We start from the raw sequence: 19,566 nt of genomic DNA, 5'->3' as shown, positions 1-19,566 counted from the left end.
GATAATTGTTTTTTTACTGGCAAATGAGGTACCAATGAAGTCAACGTTGATTTTAGAGCCCCGAAAAGATTTGAACTTCAAAAAAGTATTTTTTTCTTAAATGTTCTCAATTTTTCTCCCCAAATTTCAGGATTATTCCCGAACATCCCAGTTTATGTGGGACACAATAAAATCTGGCCACGCTATTTTGAGGACAAAGCATATTTTCTATTTGTTAAAATAAATTGACCTTAACCAACCTCCTCCCCCACGCCCCCCCCCCCAAATTATTTCCAACTGCCGTGGTCGGCGTCACGCGCCACGAGACGAAGGGTCCAATCAGAATGCTCGCTGAGCGGCGAATTCCTCCCCCCCTCCCCCACCACTCTGTGTGTTGAAGAGAGGCCCGCAGAAGGTGATACCACAGAACCACTTCTGAGATCCCTTCGAGTGACCTCTTATCCACATCGGTGGGAGGGGAGGGGGGGGGAGCTGAATTATTTTTTTTATCAAAAATTCCAATCTCACTATTTTATATTTTTAGTTATTTGAGATTAAATTTAACCAAGTCGAGGGAACGCATTAAATATATATTTTTTATACGCAGTCATTGGTGACCAGGCCGAGTCCATACACTCAAGCTATCAAATTTGGTTTAGTCACATGCTTGGGCAGATAAACCCTGGAATCGAACCCAGGTTCTCAGCCGTACCGGCTTAATGCCGAGCCACCTTGCACAGCGCACGATAATTTGTCATTATTGCTATCCATATTATTGTTATCATCGTCGTTGCTGTTTAACTTTTAATATAAATTTTATTAAGTCATTATTATATTTTTTTGTTAGCATTTAATGAGCCAAGCATACATACAGCATTTGCACAATTATACAGTATAGCATTTATATATTTTACAAGCTATAACACGTACACGCAAGACAGACACGAATGGCAGTCAAAAAGGCTTTTACAAAACTCCCAATTGTGTTCAAATTTAAAAGCAACGGCTCACAATTTAAGCGACTTCTTAACGCCATTTCATTAAAACATCACCACCGATCGTTTATTACCGGCGCCTCCGAAGCACCACATCTCAAGGCATTGCCGCCAGCAGGCAACAACGACCTCCTCCGTTTAGAATAACTTCAAAGGGATCTTCAATGCCCACCGCGAAGCAGACGGGCGTGTAGCGCTCACGGTTAATGCAGCCGCGGTGTTAACCAGGGCGGGCCGCTGGGTTCAAACCATGTGACCTCGGCAATAAGCGGGCGAACGCCGGGTCCGTCTTTTTGCCGTCACAATCCACTCACGGCTTTGCTGCGCGGTTACGTGGACAAGATGAGAATATCAAAATGTAGTGTCTGGTAGAAAAGAAAAAAACACTTTTTGACTGCCTCTCATGTATTCACGTACAGCGTAAATTTGCAAATATACATTTTAGCTGCACAGTCAACTCTCGAATATCCGGAGCACAGAGGGGAGTGGGGGGACAGGAGAGGTGGCTTGAGGTGTCCATGTAGTCGGCATGTTGTATTTTTAGCCACAGCCCATGCCTTGTTGACGACAACCTGCGGATTCGTGGTCAAGTCTTACTAGGCCCGTGCCCTAAACCTATTTCCTAATTTGTATTTGATTTATTTTACCACTCAGCTGTGTCGCCCTTTTTAAGAAGCGACCTGGCTATCACAAATGATAGCTCAACGAAATCGGTGGCTTATCGCGTGGGATTTGATTGCAGCCAAAATGCTCTGAACGCGCGTCGATTCTAAATGAGGAGGGAAAAACCGGAGGGACCTGGAGAAAATTCCACGCGGCCACAGCGAGAGCACGCAATCTCCAGGCGTCAGGGTCAGGATCGAACCCAAGACCTCCTGTATACCAGGCGAGGTAATTAACATCTTGCCACGGCCTAGCTCAGCCTCAGCCTCGTGGTTCCATTTCAACGCTAACCTCGGAATATTTATTTGAAAGAGTATTTATTTACACCGGACGCTTTCGAGCTGTTTTGCTTTGTTTGGGGGCTTGCGCACAGATGTCCGGCGGGACGAGGTCCGTGGAATTGCGGTCGGTTCGCTCGCAGACAGCGCCGTGTGGCAGAGATCGCAAACGGGTTTTGATTCCTTACCCGTACCCGGCCGCACCAGGGTCGCAAATGGGTTCCCGTACCCGGCCGGGTACGGGTACTCGTTCCCTACCCGTACCCGTACCCTACCCGAAATGAGTGACAAACGGTTACTCACCAGTGACTCACGGCCTACCCGTACCCGTACCCGGCCGCACCAGGGTCGCAAACGGGTACCTGTACCCGGCCGGGTACGGGTAGCTGGGTATCGGGTAGGGTACGGGTATCGGGTACCCGGTTGCGACCTCTGCCGTGCGGCCAAGTGGTTAGCCGTCACCGACCCCCCCCCCCCCCCCACACCGCGGGACGGTGCAGCGAACAATTCAAACGGCACGCGCGGGGGGTGCATCGCCGTTGTCGGGTTTGTTGTTGTTGGGTTCTTCGCGAGCGCACGGTTAAAATCGAGCGGACCTGGAACCGATAATTACATGCCCGCGGATAATCGAGAGCCGACTGCGTTTTAACGCAACGCGTCCACGGTGCACATTGGGCAAGCGTCGACATTCACGTTTCTACTGCCGTGAATACGAAGCGTGCTCCGAGAAACTCCGCCAAGTGGTGCTCTTGTTCCGTATATTTGCTTCAAATAAATACGTACAAAGAATAGTTATACTCGTTAAATCTGTACGAAACGTTAAATGTGAAGGAGAGCTGTTATATTTAAACGGAGAAACCAGGGCCTTCAATCCAGCCACGGATTGGCAAAGGGGCTGTAAATTGTTGTAATGTGTATGTATATATACACACATCATGTACCTATATATGTTGATGCTACAACACGTTGGCCCGTGAGACACCACTTGCCTGCTGTTAACAAACGGGTTCACAGCCGTCGGTTGATTGCTTTGTATTTGAATAAACAAGTGCAAACTTACCTTGAGCAACATTTTCTACATCGGTTTGCAATGTTTAGCGTACACACACACACATATTTTTTTTTGCGTTAAAACAGGAGAAGAAAAAAAACAAAAAACACATGTTAGCTCGGATTCCAGAAAGTGTTGTTAGTGAGTACACGAGGGGACATTTAATGACACTGAGAGGGAGGGGACGGAGGGGTCAACGTTGACACGGAAGGGTCAAATACATTTTTGAGGTTTGATTAGGAGTAACGGTCAAATTAGTTACAACACAGGTTATTAACAACGCAATTCAACAATCACCAGTTGCATCGTCAATACCAAGGTCATTAATGAACACTGTAACCAAAGCATACCAAGGTGAAATACACTTGTTAGAAGACACATTTGTGAACAGTTTCGGTCAGTAATACGACATATCCAAAACAAACCCATTCCTATTATTATAATCATGACTTTCATCATCAAATGTCTTCTCAATTCTATTTCTTTCGTGGCCAATTTCAACAAATTCCGTGTACAGCTTACTTCCTGTCCATCAGTGACGATGCTAACTTAACGTCTTACATTAACGTCGGGAACACGTAAATTTACGTTACTTAGTAACCAATTTGACGTTACATATATAGCATGTGCATAGATGAAATGACATGCGATGTGTGTGTATATGTAATGACATGGGTGGCTTTTGTAAAGCATATATTAAATGAACATTGTTGACATTTTTTTCCAAAGGGCATGAAGGCCAGATTATAAACTAATCTATGTTTTATTTGACCAGGTTAGGCCCACTGAACCGTGTAGCTCTTTCTCGGAAGCGACCTGGCCACAAATGAAAGCTCAAGGAAGTGGCTTATCATGGTGTGGAAATGTATATCAGACAAATGCTTTGAACGCACGTTCATTCGAAATGCAGAGGGGGGAAGAAAAAAAAAGGAGGACCCGGAGAAAAATCCACATGACCACGGGGAGAACATGCAAACTCCAAATATACAGGTGTCAGGGTCGGGATCGAACCCACGACCTCCTGTATACCAGGTGAGGTGGTGAATAGTAGTTAGAAGTTGTGTGCTAGACTTACAGTGGGTGTCCTGAACTGTGTGTGTGTGTGCACGCGGTGTGTGCGTCTGGTCTCTGTTTAAAGGCCCAGTGTACCTATGTGCACTCTTCTGTGTGTTCATTGCATTACCACATAATGCAATGTCTCTGAACATAGGCACATGATCTCTCCTTACAGTATATTTATATTATTATAATTAAGTTGATGCATACATCATTAAAACGCATTATTACTATTATTCATGTGACCAATACATTATTGCCTATATATTTTAATATTCGCAATGAAGATTGTTTATTTATCACCGTTTGTAGTCGACGGTTATCTTCTCAAACGTTGAATTGTGCCTGCGTTGGCTAGCTCTATCGTCTGCGGACATCAAGGATCCTACGCTGGAAACACAAAATCGGTCAACCGAAATCTGGGGGGCGCGTGCAAAGCAAACGCAGACCCAGACCACCCCCCCCCCGACCCCCCCAATTTCAGCCTCCGCTAAACTTCGAGGAGAATCAAAAGGTAGGGGGCAACGGGTTTGTGATTTGGACGGAATGGATTCATCGGAAGGTTTTTTGTTTCTGTTTGCACGATGGTGGGGGGTGGCTTGGTTGGTGGGTTGGTGGGTGGGTTGGTGGGTGGGGAGAGGAGGGGGAGGGTGGTTGGGAAGGAATCATTTGGAGAGAGAAATAAAATCCAAGCTGAAAGAAAAGGAAGGGGGACATGGTGGACGACGAGGACGACAGGCGACAGAGCGAACACGGAGGGGGGGAGGAGGGGGAATGCTGAGACGCGTGAGAGTTAGCCAGTCCAACACCGCCGTTAAACAGAGCAACTTTTAAATCGCCGTATGTTGTCGTGCCTCGACCCCCCGCCCTAGCCCCAAAACGCAGCGTGGCCGTGCGGAAATTCTCTCGGATTTCAGCAGAGAGCGATGGGTCGCGAGGCAAAATGCGGGAGCCGCATTTGACCCCATTTTATTTTGTCACCTGAATTGTCTGTGGGTCGTTTGAATGTCAGTTGCCCTGTTTGACTTTGTTTGTGTTGTTGTTGTCAATATAGTTGTAGTTGTTGGGAGGTTTTTTTTTTGGAGGGTTGGGGTGGGGAGGAATTCTTCACCTGTGCTGGTCAGACTCAATGAGTTAAATTGACAAACAGAACTTAAAGCCGCCATGCCCGATCTCAGCCAACCGTGTAAATTCAAACCTCGAGGTCAAATTACAATGTGCGCCGCTGCAGTGGCCACGGTATACACATGTTGGAAACCGTTGACATAATCCACGCGTACGCATGTTTTTTTTTAAACCCCAAACATTTAACGAATGCATAGATATGTCTTTTTCTAAATATATATATACGGCAAGTGACAAAATGCCACGGGCAAACATTGGTATAAATTTCCTCGTTCTTACACCGAAATTCACAGCTGTTAGTTGTTACTATTTCGGGTTGTTTTTTTAATCCGCAGAATAATCCCACGGGGGGGGGACGGGGGGGGGGGGCTTGCGTGGGTCAATGGTCGAGTCGCCGGGCATGTCAGCTTTAAATTGCTCACGGACAAAGTGAGTAGGAGAGGGAGGCAAGAAGAGGACATAAAAACGAGTGAGACAACCAAGGAGACACCGTCACACGGGAGGGAGAGATGTTTAGAGTGACGGGGAAACTTAGGAAAAAAAACCTAAAAAAGGGAACATACCCATTTCTCCATGTCAACATTCTGTCATCGACAAATAAAACAAAAAAACACACACACAAGAAAACACAGAGCAAAACAAATCAGTTTCACGACAAAAAAATGGAGATTCAGTTGCGTTTTCTTAAGTTGCATAAGGATAACTTAGTGCATTCATGAGCTTCATTTGTTGCCTATGTCTAACGATCCGACCGTCGTTACGCGTTTGCTTGTGGTAAATGTATAATTTGTTTTCACGTCCGTAGACTCCAGTGAAAAGCATTGCGGTTGCAACGCTGGTATGCAGGTATACATCAAATGACGTTTCGATTCCCAGCCTTTGCCACTCAGCCTTCATGGATCTGTCTCTCTTGCTCTCTCTCTGTCTCTCTGATGCAGACACTAAACTAAAATATCTGAGATACATCATCTGTGGGCCAGAGCAGAATTCAGTACCAGAAGGGGTGGAAACGATTCCAGTTTCTGCATTTTCACTGATAAATGTGTATTAGGTGATCGCGTATTGCACTTATAAAATAATGTTATTGTATAATTACATTTTATTGCCGATTTAAAGATGATGGTATAACTCAAGTTTTGCCATCGCTGGTGGAACCAATGAGGACAACATTTTATCTGGACCCATGAACTACGAAGCTGAAATATCTACACAAGACGGTGGTTGATTCAATTCTCAAAACAAAGTTTAGTGAAAAAATAAATAATGAGTTTTCTTTCTTCGCACAATAATTTGGGTCCGAAAAATATAACCACAGATTATAAGCTAGTTTTTGTTGTTATAATAATGATAGTGAATACAATCAACGTGGTCTCCCACTCAATAAAGCAATTTGAATATTCCCACGTCATGTTTGCGGCCCCAAGCCAGCGAAGGAAATTCCACATTCACGATCTCGCTTCCCTTATCTCTCTCCTCCACACTACCCACTCACCCTCCCTCCCTCCCTCCGCTCCAGGTGGGATTTAATTCACGTCGCGATCTTCGATTTGGACGTAGCCGAGGTGACCCTTGCAACACAAAGATCCACGTTGGTGCGTTTTTGTTTTCTTTCTTTCTGGACCGTTGTCCCATCTTCCTTGCGAAGTAACGATTCGACTGGACTGGGTTTGGTTGATACGATTCTCAGAGGGGCTCACCACAAGTCCCAGGCGTCGTTACGTTGACGGCACGAACCCATCACACGAAAAAACGTGCGCGGGTCAATGACAGCTGGAACTATGGCAGCGTGGCTTCTACATCTTAGCAAGTGGGACTCAAATTCAAAGTTCACACCTTATGGACGAATAAGTAATAATAAACTCAACTGGCCCTAAAAGGCATATATATATTTACGTATGAAAGACGACGGGTTCGGGCAGTAGCTCTAGTTTTTATTACACGCTTTCATTTAACTCACTCTGTCTGTTGTGGTTGTCGTTGTTGTTGTATCCTCAAATCTTGTAACTTAATTTTAACCCACTTCCCAATGTGGTATCGTATTATCTGGCTGTATAGCAAATGAAAAAATACGATTACTTTACTACACAAGTTAAAAATATAAGTGCTTTAATATTTAAGTGTTTTAGGGCCCCTTTATAACATATGCTACAGGCCCCGCACCAGCTTAATCCGGCACTGGCACTCAGTTGAGGCCAAGTCGACCTAGGGGAGCCCCGGGGACCGGTTCAGATAACCATCACCGGTGTTTGACGTGAGCGGGAATCGAACTCGGGTGGCCAGGTTCGTAGCGCAGCGTAGCGCTAACCGCTGCGCCACCGCTCCCCACCTATGGGACACACTCACACAGGGGGTGGCATCCACCACAGAATGCAAAACGCCGTCTGCAGCAACGTGGGTCTCGCGTACCTCGGAGGGCACGGATGGGCGCGAAGTTTAACCCCCTGGCAGTGTTGGCGGCAGGAGTGAGAGAACCCCAAGCGAAATAAAATTGGACCGTGTGATGGCTTAAGAGGGCTGCAGATTTAATGTCGAAAAATAAATAAATGAGGCAACATTAAATGTCAGCTGGAATTCAACAAGGGAATGGACATAACACGTGAATCTCTCTTGCACCTTGTCTGCATCTCTCTTCTCACTACAGCTCTGTCTACATTTCCTTACCTCGGCTCATCGATATACCTCGAGTCATCTGACGAAGATATTGCAAATTGAAAATGTGCGGCGCGATGATATTTTCTGCTTAGGGCCCCCAAATGTGCAAAACTGCAACCCCCGTGGATTACCTGTAGCAGCATCGTCACCCATCATCGCCGCGTCTCACCTCCACCTGCCGTGTATCCTGCACCCGTCTCGTGCACGATCATCCGGTGCACTCCGACGTCGTTTGTTATATATGTTTCACTATATAAATCCAGGGCACCTTGAATCTACTTGGAAACCTCTACGAGTTCGCTAAACACCTCGCTCCGCCAACGTTCACACGTGCAGCGTCTCCTTGAACGAACGCCGCCTAGCCTCGACCCTCACCACCGACTACCCCAAAAGGAGGAGTGATCCACAAGCCGGTTGACGACTTTTGCCCAGCACGCGGTGGCCACTCACCCCTTCCATCTTGTCCTCGTTGCTGGCCAGCATCTCCTGCAGGGCTCGCACCGACAGAGACTGCTCCAGCACGAAGATGCAGATGGAGAGATCTGGAGGCACATTCTGCAGGAGCACGGTGGGGAGAGAGAGAGAGCGAATGGGAGAACACTTGCTTCACGCGAGGACGACGATGAGACAGTTCAAATTAATTTATTAGGTGTAGCCCTGTGAGCCATTCGGCTCTTGAATCTGGTGCAACCGCAACAAACAAAAAACAAAAACATGAAAAAAAAAACATTTTAAAGTGAATATGTGACTGAGTGCAAACAGAAAATCCAAGAAAAGACAGCAAAATATTGCAGAAAAAAACACCGTACACCAACGCTGTGTGCAAAAATCCCAGTGGGATGCAACAGCCAATGTCAAAACCGCTCACTCAGTTTGCTTTGTAATTGAACCAACGCTGCTGGTATTGTGCGCTCTCAAAAGGCCGTGCGGCTGATGGGATGTGTTTCACAACAGTTGCTTGTTTTTTCACGTGGAGGCACAGATACGCGAAGGAGGCGTCGTCCGCTTATTGATTGTGTTACTAAGACTGGAGATGATTTTCAGATGAAAAAATAATTTAACAGTGTTTTAATCATTTATATTGTAATTATATTTGCACCTTCAACAATAATAAGTAGAGGAGAGCAAAGATTCAGGGTACGCCACATCCAAGATCGAGCGTAACAGCAGTAGCCCCTACGTATGCTCATTGATCTCAGAGTAGAAAAGAAAGAAAAATGAAAGGCAGATAAAGGGATATTTATTTAAGATATTTACATCATTTTAGAGGGTTTTGTCGGACGTTTTCACGAAATAATTCCAAGTGCAGGTGCCAGGTCGATGATGACGTCGGTGGCATCGGATTGGGGAGGTCTTGATCCAGCAGTGGATTGACCCCGGCTGGTTATGATGATGAATGATGATGATTCATGTATATTGCGCAATGACCAAGGCGTCTTCGTGCCAACCGAAGCGGCCTCACCCAGAGCCACGTGGCGCTGCCACCTCTTGGCAGGAAGGTGCAGGGAAAGAAGTGGCATCGATTGTGGTGACGTCGTTTCCGGTGACGTCATGCTTTAGTATCGATCCCAAATCAACAATTCGGATCACCCGAAATGTTGTAGCTACGTCTTGATTTTCGGAGATTATAGCAGTGCCCTCAATTGGATTGATATGTGCTTTCAAGCTATCAATTCCGGTTCAGTGATTCTGCACTTGCTCTATTACTATAGTACTACACTGCCTTAAATTTTTATGAACGACTGGGTGTTTAAGGTTAGCGATTTGTCGTATTATCCGGCTGTATAGCAAATGAAAAAATGCAATTACTTTACTATGCAAGTAAACCATTTGTGTTTTAATATTTCTGAGTTTTTTTTTTATTTAGGGCCCCTTTATAACATCATGCTACAGGCCCTGCACTAACTTCATCCGGCACTGGCGCATAGCAAATATGGCCACAAATGATAGGTCAACGAAGTGACTTATCACCTGGGAAATGTATAGCAGTCAACAAGTGTATCTAAGCGCGTGTTTGATAAATGTGGAGGGGAAAACCGGATGACCCCCGGAGGGGGGGAAAATCCAAGCGACCACGGTGAGAGAGAGAAACTCGCAAACTCCCAATTACACAGGCGTTGTCGTCAGGGTCGCGATCGAAACTCACGACCTCCTGCACACCAGGCGAGGGAGATAACATCTCGCCACCGGGGGATGAGGCTCGGGGCAGGTGGTGGTGGGTGGGTGGTGGTGGGTGAGTGGTGGTGGGTGATGGTGGGTGGTGGTGGGTGGGTGGTGGTGGATGGGTGGTGGGTGGTGGTGGTGGGTGGTGGTGGTGGTGGTGGTGGGTGGGTGGTGGTGGGTGGTGGTGGTGGGTGGGTGGTGGTGGGTAGGTGGTGGGTGGTGGTGGGTGGGTGGTGGGTGGTGGTGGGTGAGTGGTGGTAGGTGGTGGTGGTGGGTGGGTGGTGGTGGATGGGTGGTGGGTGGTGGTGGTGGGTGGTGGTGGTGGTGGTGGTGGGTGGGTGGTGGTGGGTGGTGGTGGTGGGTAGGTGGTGGGTGGTGGTGGGTGGGTGGTGGGTGGTGGTGGGTGAGTGGTGGTAGGTGGTGGTGGGTGGGTGGTGGGTGGTGATGGGTGGTGGTGGGTAGGTGGTGGGTGGTGGTGGGTGGGTGGTGGGTGGTGGTGGGTAGGTGGTGGGTGGTGGTGGGTGGTGGGTGGTGGTGGTGGTGGGTGGGTGGTGGTGGGTGGTGGGTGGTGGTGGGTGGGTGGTGGTGGTGAGTGGTGGTGGTGGTGGGTGGGTGGTGGTGGGTGGTTGGTGGGTGGTGGTGGGTAGGTGGTGGGTGGGTGGTGGTGGTGGGTGGTGGTGGTGGTGGTGGGTGGGTGGTGGTGGGTGGTTGGTGGGTGGTGGTGGGTAGGTGGTGGGTGGTGGTCGGTGGTGGTGGTGGTGGGGTGGTGGTGGTGGTCGGTGGGTGGTGGTGGGTGGTGGTGGTGGTGGGTGGGTGGTGGTGGGTGGTGGTGGTGCGTGGTGGTGGTGGGTGGGTGGTGGTGGGTGGTGGTGGGTGGGTGGTGGTGGTGGATGGGTGGTAGTGGATGGGTGGTGGATGGGTGGTGGTGGTAGTGGATGGGTGGTGGTGGGTGGATGGTGGTGGGTGGGTGGGTGGTGGTGGGTGGTGGTGGGTGGTGGTGGGTGGGTGGTGGGTGGTGGTGGGTGGGTGGTGGGTGGATGGGTGGTGGGTGGTGGTGATGGGTGATGGTGGTGGTGGGTGGGTGGTGGTGGGTAGGTGGTGGGTGGTGGTGGGTGGGTGGTGGGTGGTGGTGGTGGATGGGTGGTGGGTGGTGGTGGTGGGTGGGTGGTGGTGGGTGGTGGGTGGTGGTGGTGGTGGGTGGGTGGTGGGTGGGTGGTGGTGGGTGAGTGGTGGTGGGTGGTGGTGGTGGGTGGGTGGTGGTGGTGGTGGGTGGGTGGTGTAGCGCCTGAACGTCGACTCACCCTGGAGTTGGTCGTAGACTCCAGGAAGCAGAGGCGGTTTCCGAAGCCCTCCGCCGCCAGACACACCTTGACGGCCTCCTTGAGCTTCGAGGCCGTGCATTGCAGCACCACCTCGTCATCCTGCGGGGTGGACGGAGGGGGCAGGGCGGGGAGAAACGTCGAGAGAACAAAACATCAACAAAATATGGTTTTGCGCTGGAAATGCATTTGACGCGACGGTCTCTGTAACGCGGTTGACGGTGGGCAGGTTCGACAAGAACGTCGGCATGGTAGGTCACACAAAGACACAGTACCCCGTGTAGCCTTAACAGACTGTTGGGGCAAGTGCTGCTCGCGAGTAGCGCCTATGAAGGCCGGCACGGCACACGAGGGGGTGGGTTGGCCAACATCACGCCTGATCGCCTTTGTCTCCCCAGTGAAGATGTTTACTCACCGCACCAGGTACTCATTTGAGGCTGAGTCGACCTAAGGGAGGCCCAGGACCGGTACAGAAGATCGCCACCGGTGTTGGCCATGAGCGGGAATCGAACCCGGGTCGCCGGGTGGGTTTAGCGCAGCGTAGCGCTGACCGCGACACCACCACTACCCGCTAACGCGCGCCAGTAAGTTACCCTGAGGGGCCGTCCATAAATGACGTCACGCGATTTTGGACGATTTTTGACCTCCCCCCCCCTTCGTCACACGGCGTCACAAAAAGTCAAACCCCCCCTCAAATATGACGTCACAAAGCTCTGCCCCCCCCCCCCCCCAAAACCATATTTCCATTTTGAAAATAAAACATGCTTCAAATCGCTTTAAACGATTGTCATAGTAGTGCGTATTTAATGTGGCGCTGCACTCTGATGTTGTAGGAGTGTTTTGGTTCTTTCGGTAAAGACTTACCGAAAGAACCAAGACGATGAATCCCTGCAGTCACGAAAGCTTTAAATCGAAATGTAGGAGTGTTGTTATAAACAATTAGTGTTGTTATAACAATTTTATTATTATTTAAAGTTGCGCATTTTGATGTGACGTCACATTTCTCAACCCCCCCCCCCCCCCCGTTAGACATCGTCACAAATGTGTGACCCCCCCCCCCCCCAGGTGGGTGACGTCATTTATGGACGGCCCCTTATTGCATGGGGGGCTCGCTGCTGCCCCGAACGAGTGGGGACCACGAGCGGGGTGCGTGGACTTTTATATGGGGAGGGGAAGGTGGGGGGGGGAAGAGGGATAGTTTCTTGACTCAAACCACACGTCTCTGTCCACCCAGCAGTACTAAACGGGTTTCCCGACAACGTCGCTGGAGTTGATCGGCAGGTTGCATGCGGTGAGCAGTGCCGGATTATATTATTCTAGTAACACAAGTAGCTACATAAGTAGATACGGGTCCCGCACGTTCAAGGGTCCCGCGCTAAATGCTTTCATGCCATCAATTCCGGTTTAGTAATTCTGCACTTGCTCTGTTCTTATAGTACTATACTGCCTTCAACTTTTACAAACGACTGGGCGTTTAAGCTTAGCGATTTGTCGTATTATCCGGCTGTACAGCAAATGAAAAAATACAATTACTTTACTGTGCAAGTTAAAAAAATAGTTTTTAAATATTTACGTGTTTTTTTTGGGCCCCTACAGGCCCGGCACTAGCTTCATCCGGCACTGGTGGTGGAGCCATCATCATCATCACGATCCATGGGCAGATCGCCCCGTAGGTGTCCACTGCACATTTCGTCATTTGCTTCCACTTTTCTCTCTGTCTTGTGCCAATATGGCTCAAGTAGTGGCCGCGTCTTTCTGGTACCAATCTGCTGTGATGCCCTCGTCATCGTCAAGCCATTCTCTGTGAGGTCTTCCTCTCTTTCCAGTTCCTTCCATTCTTATTGTGTGAACAACAACACTTTAAACTTTCCTGCCGTTGTCCATTCTACTTATGGCGTCCAGAGTGCCAGTTTCCTTCTGATCACTGCCTGCATCAGGTTGCGGCGGAGTGCGTACGTAATGTTCGGTACATTTAACTTATTTCGCACCGTACGTAGCCAACCGTGCTAATCGGAGGTGCGAGGGTGCCGGTGACTCCCACCTCGTCAAAGAAGCCTGGCCGGTTGGGAAGAGTAGGCCAAGCGAAGTTGCGTCAGCAAGCAATTGCAGGGCTGCATCTTTGGCTTTTTTTTACGCAGCGTTCAATGGCGGCTCGTGACGTGTCCACCAGGTGGGGCTGTTGTGAGTGACCTCTGACCAGACGGTGGTCTAATTAAGGAAAACCTCGTCGTGCTATTGGCCTCCCCGTGAAAGTGATACAACTGTGTTGTCGACCAACGGGAGGCGTTTATAAACAATACGGAACAAAACAACAAGGCACTCAAATGCTGTCCCCATGACCCTCAAGTCCACACTACATAGCCCCTTTGACACTGGCAAAAGCCGTGAGATGCTGTATTTTCACAGTGCACCCTCGCGTTGTGATATCGCCTCTCATCACAGCCATGGCCGCCTTCTTCACCACCCTGAATGGATCTCAAACGGCGTGGCCAGAATGCTGGAAGCTGCTCATCGCAACGACTGAAGGGAAATCTCTCACTCGGACGCCTTCACAGCTGCCCCGAGACCTCCCCGAGGCACAAGTCAGCGATTTCGAATATGAACGACTTAAAATGTTATCTCCATTAGGCAATTCACGTTGAAAGAATCTTTTTTTTTATACAACTTCTTCTTCTTTAGTGCTGCCTAACGGCGTGTGCGACTTCACGATGATATTGGTCCCGGTCTAGCACGGCGTGTAGAGTTTGTGCTGTTGTTAATTGTAGCCATGTTTGATGTTACTGAGCCATGTCGTTTTTGGCCGTCCTGGTCGTTTTTTCCCTTCGATTTTTCATTCCAGGATTTGCTTTAATAGCTGGTATTTGCAATTTATAGAAAAGTTTTTTTTTTATTGCTATAGAAATAATTTCTCATCCCCAGCTGCTTGGCGGGGCGGCGCTCCCACGACCCAAGCGGACGAAGCGCGCGTCGCTTGAAGCTCACGATTGCAAACCAACCCACGGGTGTGCAGCCTCCGTCAGGGGCCCTCCTCTAGAGACAAGAGGGGAGTGGGGGGGTGGGATCTCGCTTGCCCTCCACACCCTTGTTGTACCGTACTACGCTCTGAAGTTCTATGGCCTGCTCACAGCACCGCAGGCACACGCTCACCGCTCAACTCCACAAAGGCAGTGGGGAGGGGAGGCGCAAGGTTACGGCGCATTTATTTATTTACTTGTTTATTCTGCGAAGGACGACGGATCGCGCCTATTTAGAGACGTTTTTTTTAATCCAGGAGGTATTCGGTTTGGCCGGCGATGTTTTGCCGGGCCGGTTGTTGCGCGTTGCGTTTAGAGTTTCCTCCGGCGTCTGAGCCAACGTTTCGGCGTTGCGAGCAGCAGCTCCCCCGACCACCACCTCCCCAACGCGCTCCGAGCAATAAAAAAAAACGTCGGCAATTTTGACGAGCTCCTTTGCCAAACTCGTCGGCGAGCGGCTCAAGGTCATTTTAAACTATGAGCGATTTTTTTATATTTTTTTTGTTTATCATTTTAATCCAACCGAGCTTACGCACCTCTTTTTTCAGAAGCGACCTGGACCACCGCGAACGATCTCCGCTCGACGGAGCGGCTTATCCGTCGCGTGGACATTTTTGAGCGGCCAAAATGCTCGAAACGCGTGACGTCGATTTCCAAATGCGGAGGGAAAAACCGGGAGGGCTCGGAGAAAAATCCACGCGACCGCAGGGAGAGAGAGACACGCAAACTCCAAATATACAGCGGCAGGCGTCAGGGGTCGTGATCGAACCCACGACCTCCTGTATACCAGGCGAAGTAGTTAACATCTCCTAGCCACCGTGATGATGATGAGATAGAGAGAGGAAAACTCCACATATACAGCAGCAGGCATCAGAGTCGTGATCGAACCCACGACCTCCTGCATACCAGGCGAGGTAGTTAACATCTCATAGCCACCGTGATGATGATGATGAGAGAGACACGCAAGCTCCAAATATACAGCAGGCGTCAGGGTCGTGATCGAACCCACGACCTCCTGTATACCAGGCGAGGTAGTTAACATCTCCGAGCCACCATGGCAAGAACAGCTATTCGACACGATATGAAACGCAACGTTCGGACAAAGTTGGAGGGATCCTGTTGCTGTCACAAATGGGACGGAGCGCCCAGGTTCCTACCCCACGCGCACTCCATACGATCCGACGCAAAAGCAGTCGGGATGACCGGTGATCCGGTGATCCGCTCCAGTAACACAATCACTCACCGGCCGCTAGTCACCTCCCTGTCACTCTTCTATTGCTACGACCCTGGTTTACCGTTCCCCTGAACTTCACCTCTTCGTTTCTCCTCGCATACCGAGGACTCGGCCACACTGAATTCAGCCCTGCCACACTGCAGGTCACAGCTACGAAACCAATCACTCACAACACGCGCCCACTCACCCACTCACTCCCTCACCGATTAGCGGTTAGCGCGCTGCACTAAGAACCTGGCGACCCGGGTTTGATTTCCGCTCACGGCAAACACCGGTGACGATTATCTGAACCGGTCCTGGGCCTCCCGTAGGTCGACTCAGCCTCAAATGAGTACCTGATACGATGTGTAAACATCGCCGCTAGGGAGACGAAGGCGGCCGGGCGTGGTGTTGGTCACCCACCCCCCTCGTGTGACGTGCCGGCCTTTCTAGGTGCTCGCTAACAGCACTTGCCCCTACAGTCTGTTAAGGCTATACGGGGATCCTTGTCTTTGTTGCACGGTAAACGCCCTAAACGCAATCTTCGCTCGGCGCGAGAGAGAGAGAGCTCAGTCAGCGGGGCCGAGGGGGGGTTCTGCGTGTGCAGCAGCAGGCGGTGGTGCGGGTGGTTGTCTCGCGTTGACCTGTCGGCCCGATTGCCGCCGTGGTGTTTCAATCACCTCGGCGGCTCTCTAATGCTGCCCGATGGTTCAGGAGGGGCAGGGGTGGGGGGTAGGTGGGGCAATGCCTGCTCCAGAGCAATGAGCTGGCACCTTCGAGACGCGTAACGTTCGCACGTGCGGCGGCATTTGATTTCGATCGGCCTGGGTCACCGGCTCTCACCGAGCGCGCTCTCGGGTCGCGATGTCCACGCGCCGGGTGGGGAGCCGAACCAACGCTGCGTAGCACAGCGGCGAAAAATAAAATTTTAAAAAACCCCTGCGTGTTTTGTTCTGGTCGAGTCGGCGGTTGGCGCTGCGCGTTGTTCACCCCGGAGCCGAGTTCGACTCCCGGCCGTGGCAAATGTTTACCCGTTCCTGGGCCGTGGTGAAGTATGGGCAGGAACCGCGAGGTGGGGGGGGGGGTGGTTACTGTTTAATATTTGACTTTAAAATGTTCCTCCCCAACACGTCCCAGGGGATCCTCAGCGCCGGTTGCGGTTCCACGCAAACCCCGCGGCTGCCGCAAAAACGCGAGCGTCAAACTTACTCTCGGCACCGCGCAGAGCAGTGACACCTCGCGAATCGGTGGCGCGGCCAATTGACGCAGGCGTGGCGAAGTTGACATGCTCGCGGCTGCTATTAACCGGGGGGGGGGGGCTGGCGGAACGTCGACGTCTGCATGATGAGGGGTTTGGGTGGAAGCGATTGCGCCCCCCCCCCCCACCGCAGAGGGATGGGCCGCGACATTGCCCCCCCCCCCCTCAATCCTCCGTAGCACCCGCTTGGGTGCAACTTTCGAGCCACCACGACCGGCAGCGTATCGGGTGGCTGGCACGTGTAGAGAAAGAAGGGGGGGTCTTCTACTCGCGCGTGAACGATCGACCGATCGATCGTGCTTCTATCCTGCATTTGCAAGATAGAAGCACTATCCTGCAAATGCAACAATCCACCCATGCACCTGCCTCCACTTCTCCCCGACGGTCCTCATCTTTGTATACTCAAAGGGCGACGGACCCCAACATCTTCAGGGGCTGGTCAACGTGCTCGTCGGCTATGCCAAGCTCGCCATGCACAGGGCGAGGAAGGTGGCCCTGGAGGGGAAACGTCCGGCCAGCAGCGTAGGCATCTTCCGCGCTCTGGTCGGAGCCAGGGTGTGGCTGGAGTTCCGCTATGCGCGGCTGACCCACGCCGTGCCGGCCTTCAAGGAGCAGTGGGCGATGGAGGAGGCCGTGTGCTCGGTGGCAGATGACGGGGAGCTCTGCATGCAGTTATGAGCTACCCGTCGGAGGCCGTTGGACTGCGAGAAGGGCGGCGTGCAGAGCGAGAGAGTGAGAGAGAGAATGACCGAGAGAGTGAGCGAGAGAGTGAGCGCGAGGTGGGGGTTTACATAAAGCAAAGATAAAAAAAATACGAAATGATGAACGAAGCAAAGTGCGGTCTACACCGAGCATCTTCTTCACTATGGGGACCTCATTTGCCAGTAAAAATATGATAATTGGTTCTTTACCCTTCTATCTGGCAACAAAACTGACACCTTTTTGCAAGGAGTCATGTTTGCATAGACCGCAATACCTGCAGTCATAAATACAAACAAAAGACATAACTCTGATAATGTGCACTGTCCTTGAAGTTGATTGGTCCACACCCGAGACAGCTTTCCTTCGAGCCTAGTCTCATATGGGTTGGACCAGATGACGCCAAAAGGCGCACAACTCAAGGACAATGCACCATCAGAGTATGAGAGCTCGGGGCAAGCATCTACACTATGGGGACCTCATTTGCCAGTAAAAATATGATAATTGGTTCTTTACCCTTCTATCTGGCAACAAAACTGACACCTTTTTGCAAGGAGTCATGTTTGCATAGACCGCAATACCTGCAGTCATAAATACAAACAAAAGACATAACTCTGATAATGTGCACTGTCCTTGAAGTTGATTGGTCTACACCCGAGACAGCTTTCCTTCGAGCCTAGTCTCATATGGGTTGGACCAGATGACGCCAAAAGGCGCACAACTCAAGGACAATGCACCATCAGAGTATGAGAGCTCGGGGCAAGCATCTACACTATGGGGACCTCATTTGCCAGTAAAAATATGATAATTGGTTCTTTACCCTTCTATCTGGCAACAAAACTGACACCTTTTTGCAAGGAGTCATGTTTGCATAGACCGCAATACCTGCAGTCATAAATACAAACAAAAGACATAACTCTGATAATGTGCACTGTCCTTGAAGTTGATTGGTCCACACCCGAGACAGCTTTCCTTCGAGCCTAGTCTCATATGGGTTGGACCAGATGACGCCAAAAGGCGCACAACTCAAGGACAATGCACCATCAGAGTATGAGAGCTCGGGGCAAGCATCTACACTATGGGGACCTCATTTGCCAGTAAAAATATGATAATTGGTTCTTTACCCTTCTATCTGGCAACAAAACTGACACCTTTTTGCAAGGAGTCATGTTTGCATAGACCGCAATACCTGCAGTCATAAATACAAACAAAAGACATAACTCTGATAATGTGCACTGTCCTTGAAGTTGATTGGTCCACACCCGAGACAGCTTTCCTTCGAGCCTAGTCTCATATGGGTTGGACCAGATGACGCCAAAAGGCGCACAACTCAAGGACAATGCACCATCAGAGTATGAGAGCTCGGGGCAAGCATCTACACTATGGGGACCTCATTTGCCAGTAAAAATATGATAATTGGTTCTTTACCCTTCTATCTGGCAACAAAACTGACACCTTTTTGCAAGGAGTCATGTTTGCATAGACCGCAATACCTGCAGTCATAAATACAAACAAAAGACATAACTCTGATAATGTGCACTGTCCTTGAAGTTGAAATGATGAACGAAGCAAAGTGCCGACTACACCGAGCATCTTCTTGTTTCCATTGATCGTAAAAAAAAGAGATACGAGAGAGAGAAGAGAGAGAGAAGAGAGAGTCGAGGGGAGTTTTCTGTACGCAGCAACGTGACCCCCACATCCAGCTGTTGCTGTCCCTTTGTCGTTGCTATATTTGATCGTGCGATTTAAACCCACGCCTCACTACCCCCCCACCACCCATCCCCCCTCTGCCTCTCGTGACGGTGGTGGTGGGGGGGAGGGTGGAGACTTAAATATTTACTACACCAGCCGAGACACCGCGGGTGACACGCGAACGCGAGCGAACACTGCGAACGCAGGAGGGCAATTCACACTCGCTCCCGGCAGGACGCAACGCCAATGTTTGCAATTCCTATACTCGTTGGTTCTCCCCACGTGACTTTACCGAAAGAACCAAAGAGTATGGATTCCTGCAGTCACGAAAGCTTCAAATCAAGATTTTGCCATTCCTTCCGACTGTCAGCAGTTCGCGTGTTTTGCTGTTGTTTGTTGTTGGTTGTTG

The 19,566-nt window shown here is 50.2% G+C and overlaps 1 protein-coding gene across 1 annotated transcript in view; it reads right to left on the bottom strand.

Annotated features, from left to right (window-relative positions):
* Positions 1-19,566, bottom strand: part of LOC133356219 (ryanodine receptor 2-like) — an 88,388-nt gene that overhangs the window by 55,706 nt on the left and 13,116 nt on the right. The window contains exons 2-4 of the mRNA XM_061573595.1: positions 11,264-11,383; positions 8,250-8,354; positions 5,711-5,731 (exon numbers count right to left, since the gene is read on the bottom strand). Coding sequence (XP_061429579.1) covers positions 5,711-5,731; positions 8,250-8,354; positions 11,264-11,383 — 246 coding nt within the window. The remainder of the gene's footprint in view (positions 1-5,710; positions 5,732-8,249; positions 8,355-11,263; positions 11,384-19,566) is intronic.

Source organism: Lethenteron reissneri, chromosome 53 (assembly GCF_015708825.2).
Source record: "Lethenteron reissneri isolate LAM-NWPU_2019-01 chromosome 53, ASM1570882v1, whole genome shotgun sequence".
In the NCBI taxonomy this organism is placed as follows: Eukaryota; Metazoa; Chordata; class Hyperoartia; order Petromyzontiformes; family Petromyzontidae; genus Lethenteron; species Lethenteron reissneri.
This window is presented reverse-complemented; position numbering and strand designations above follow the sequence as displayed.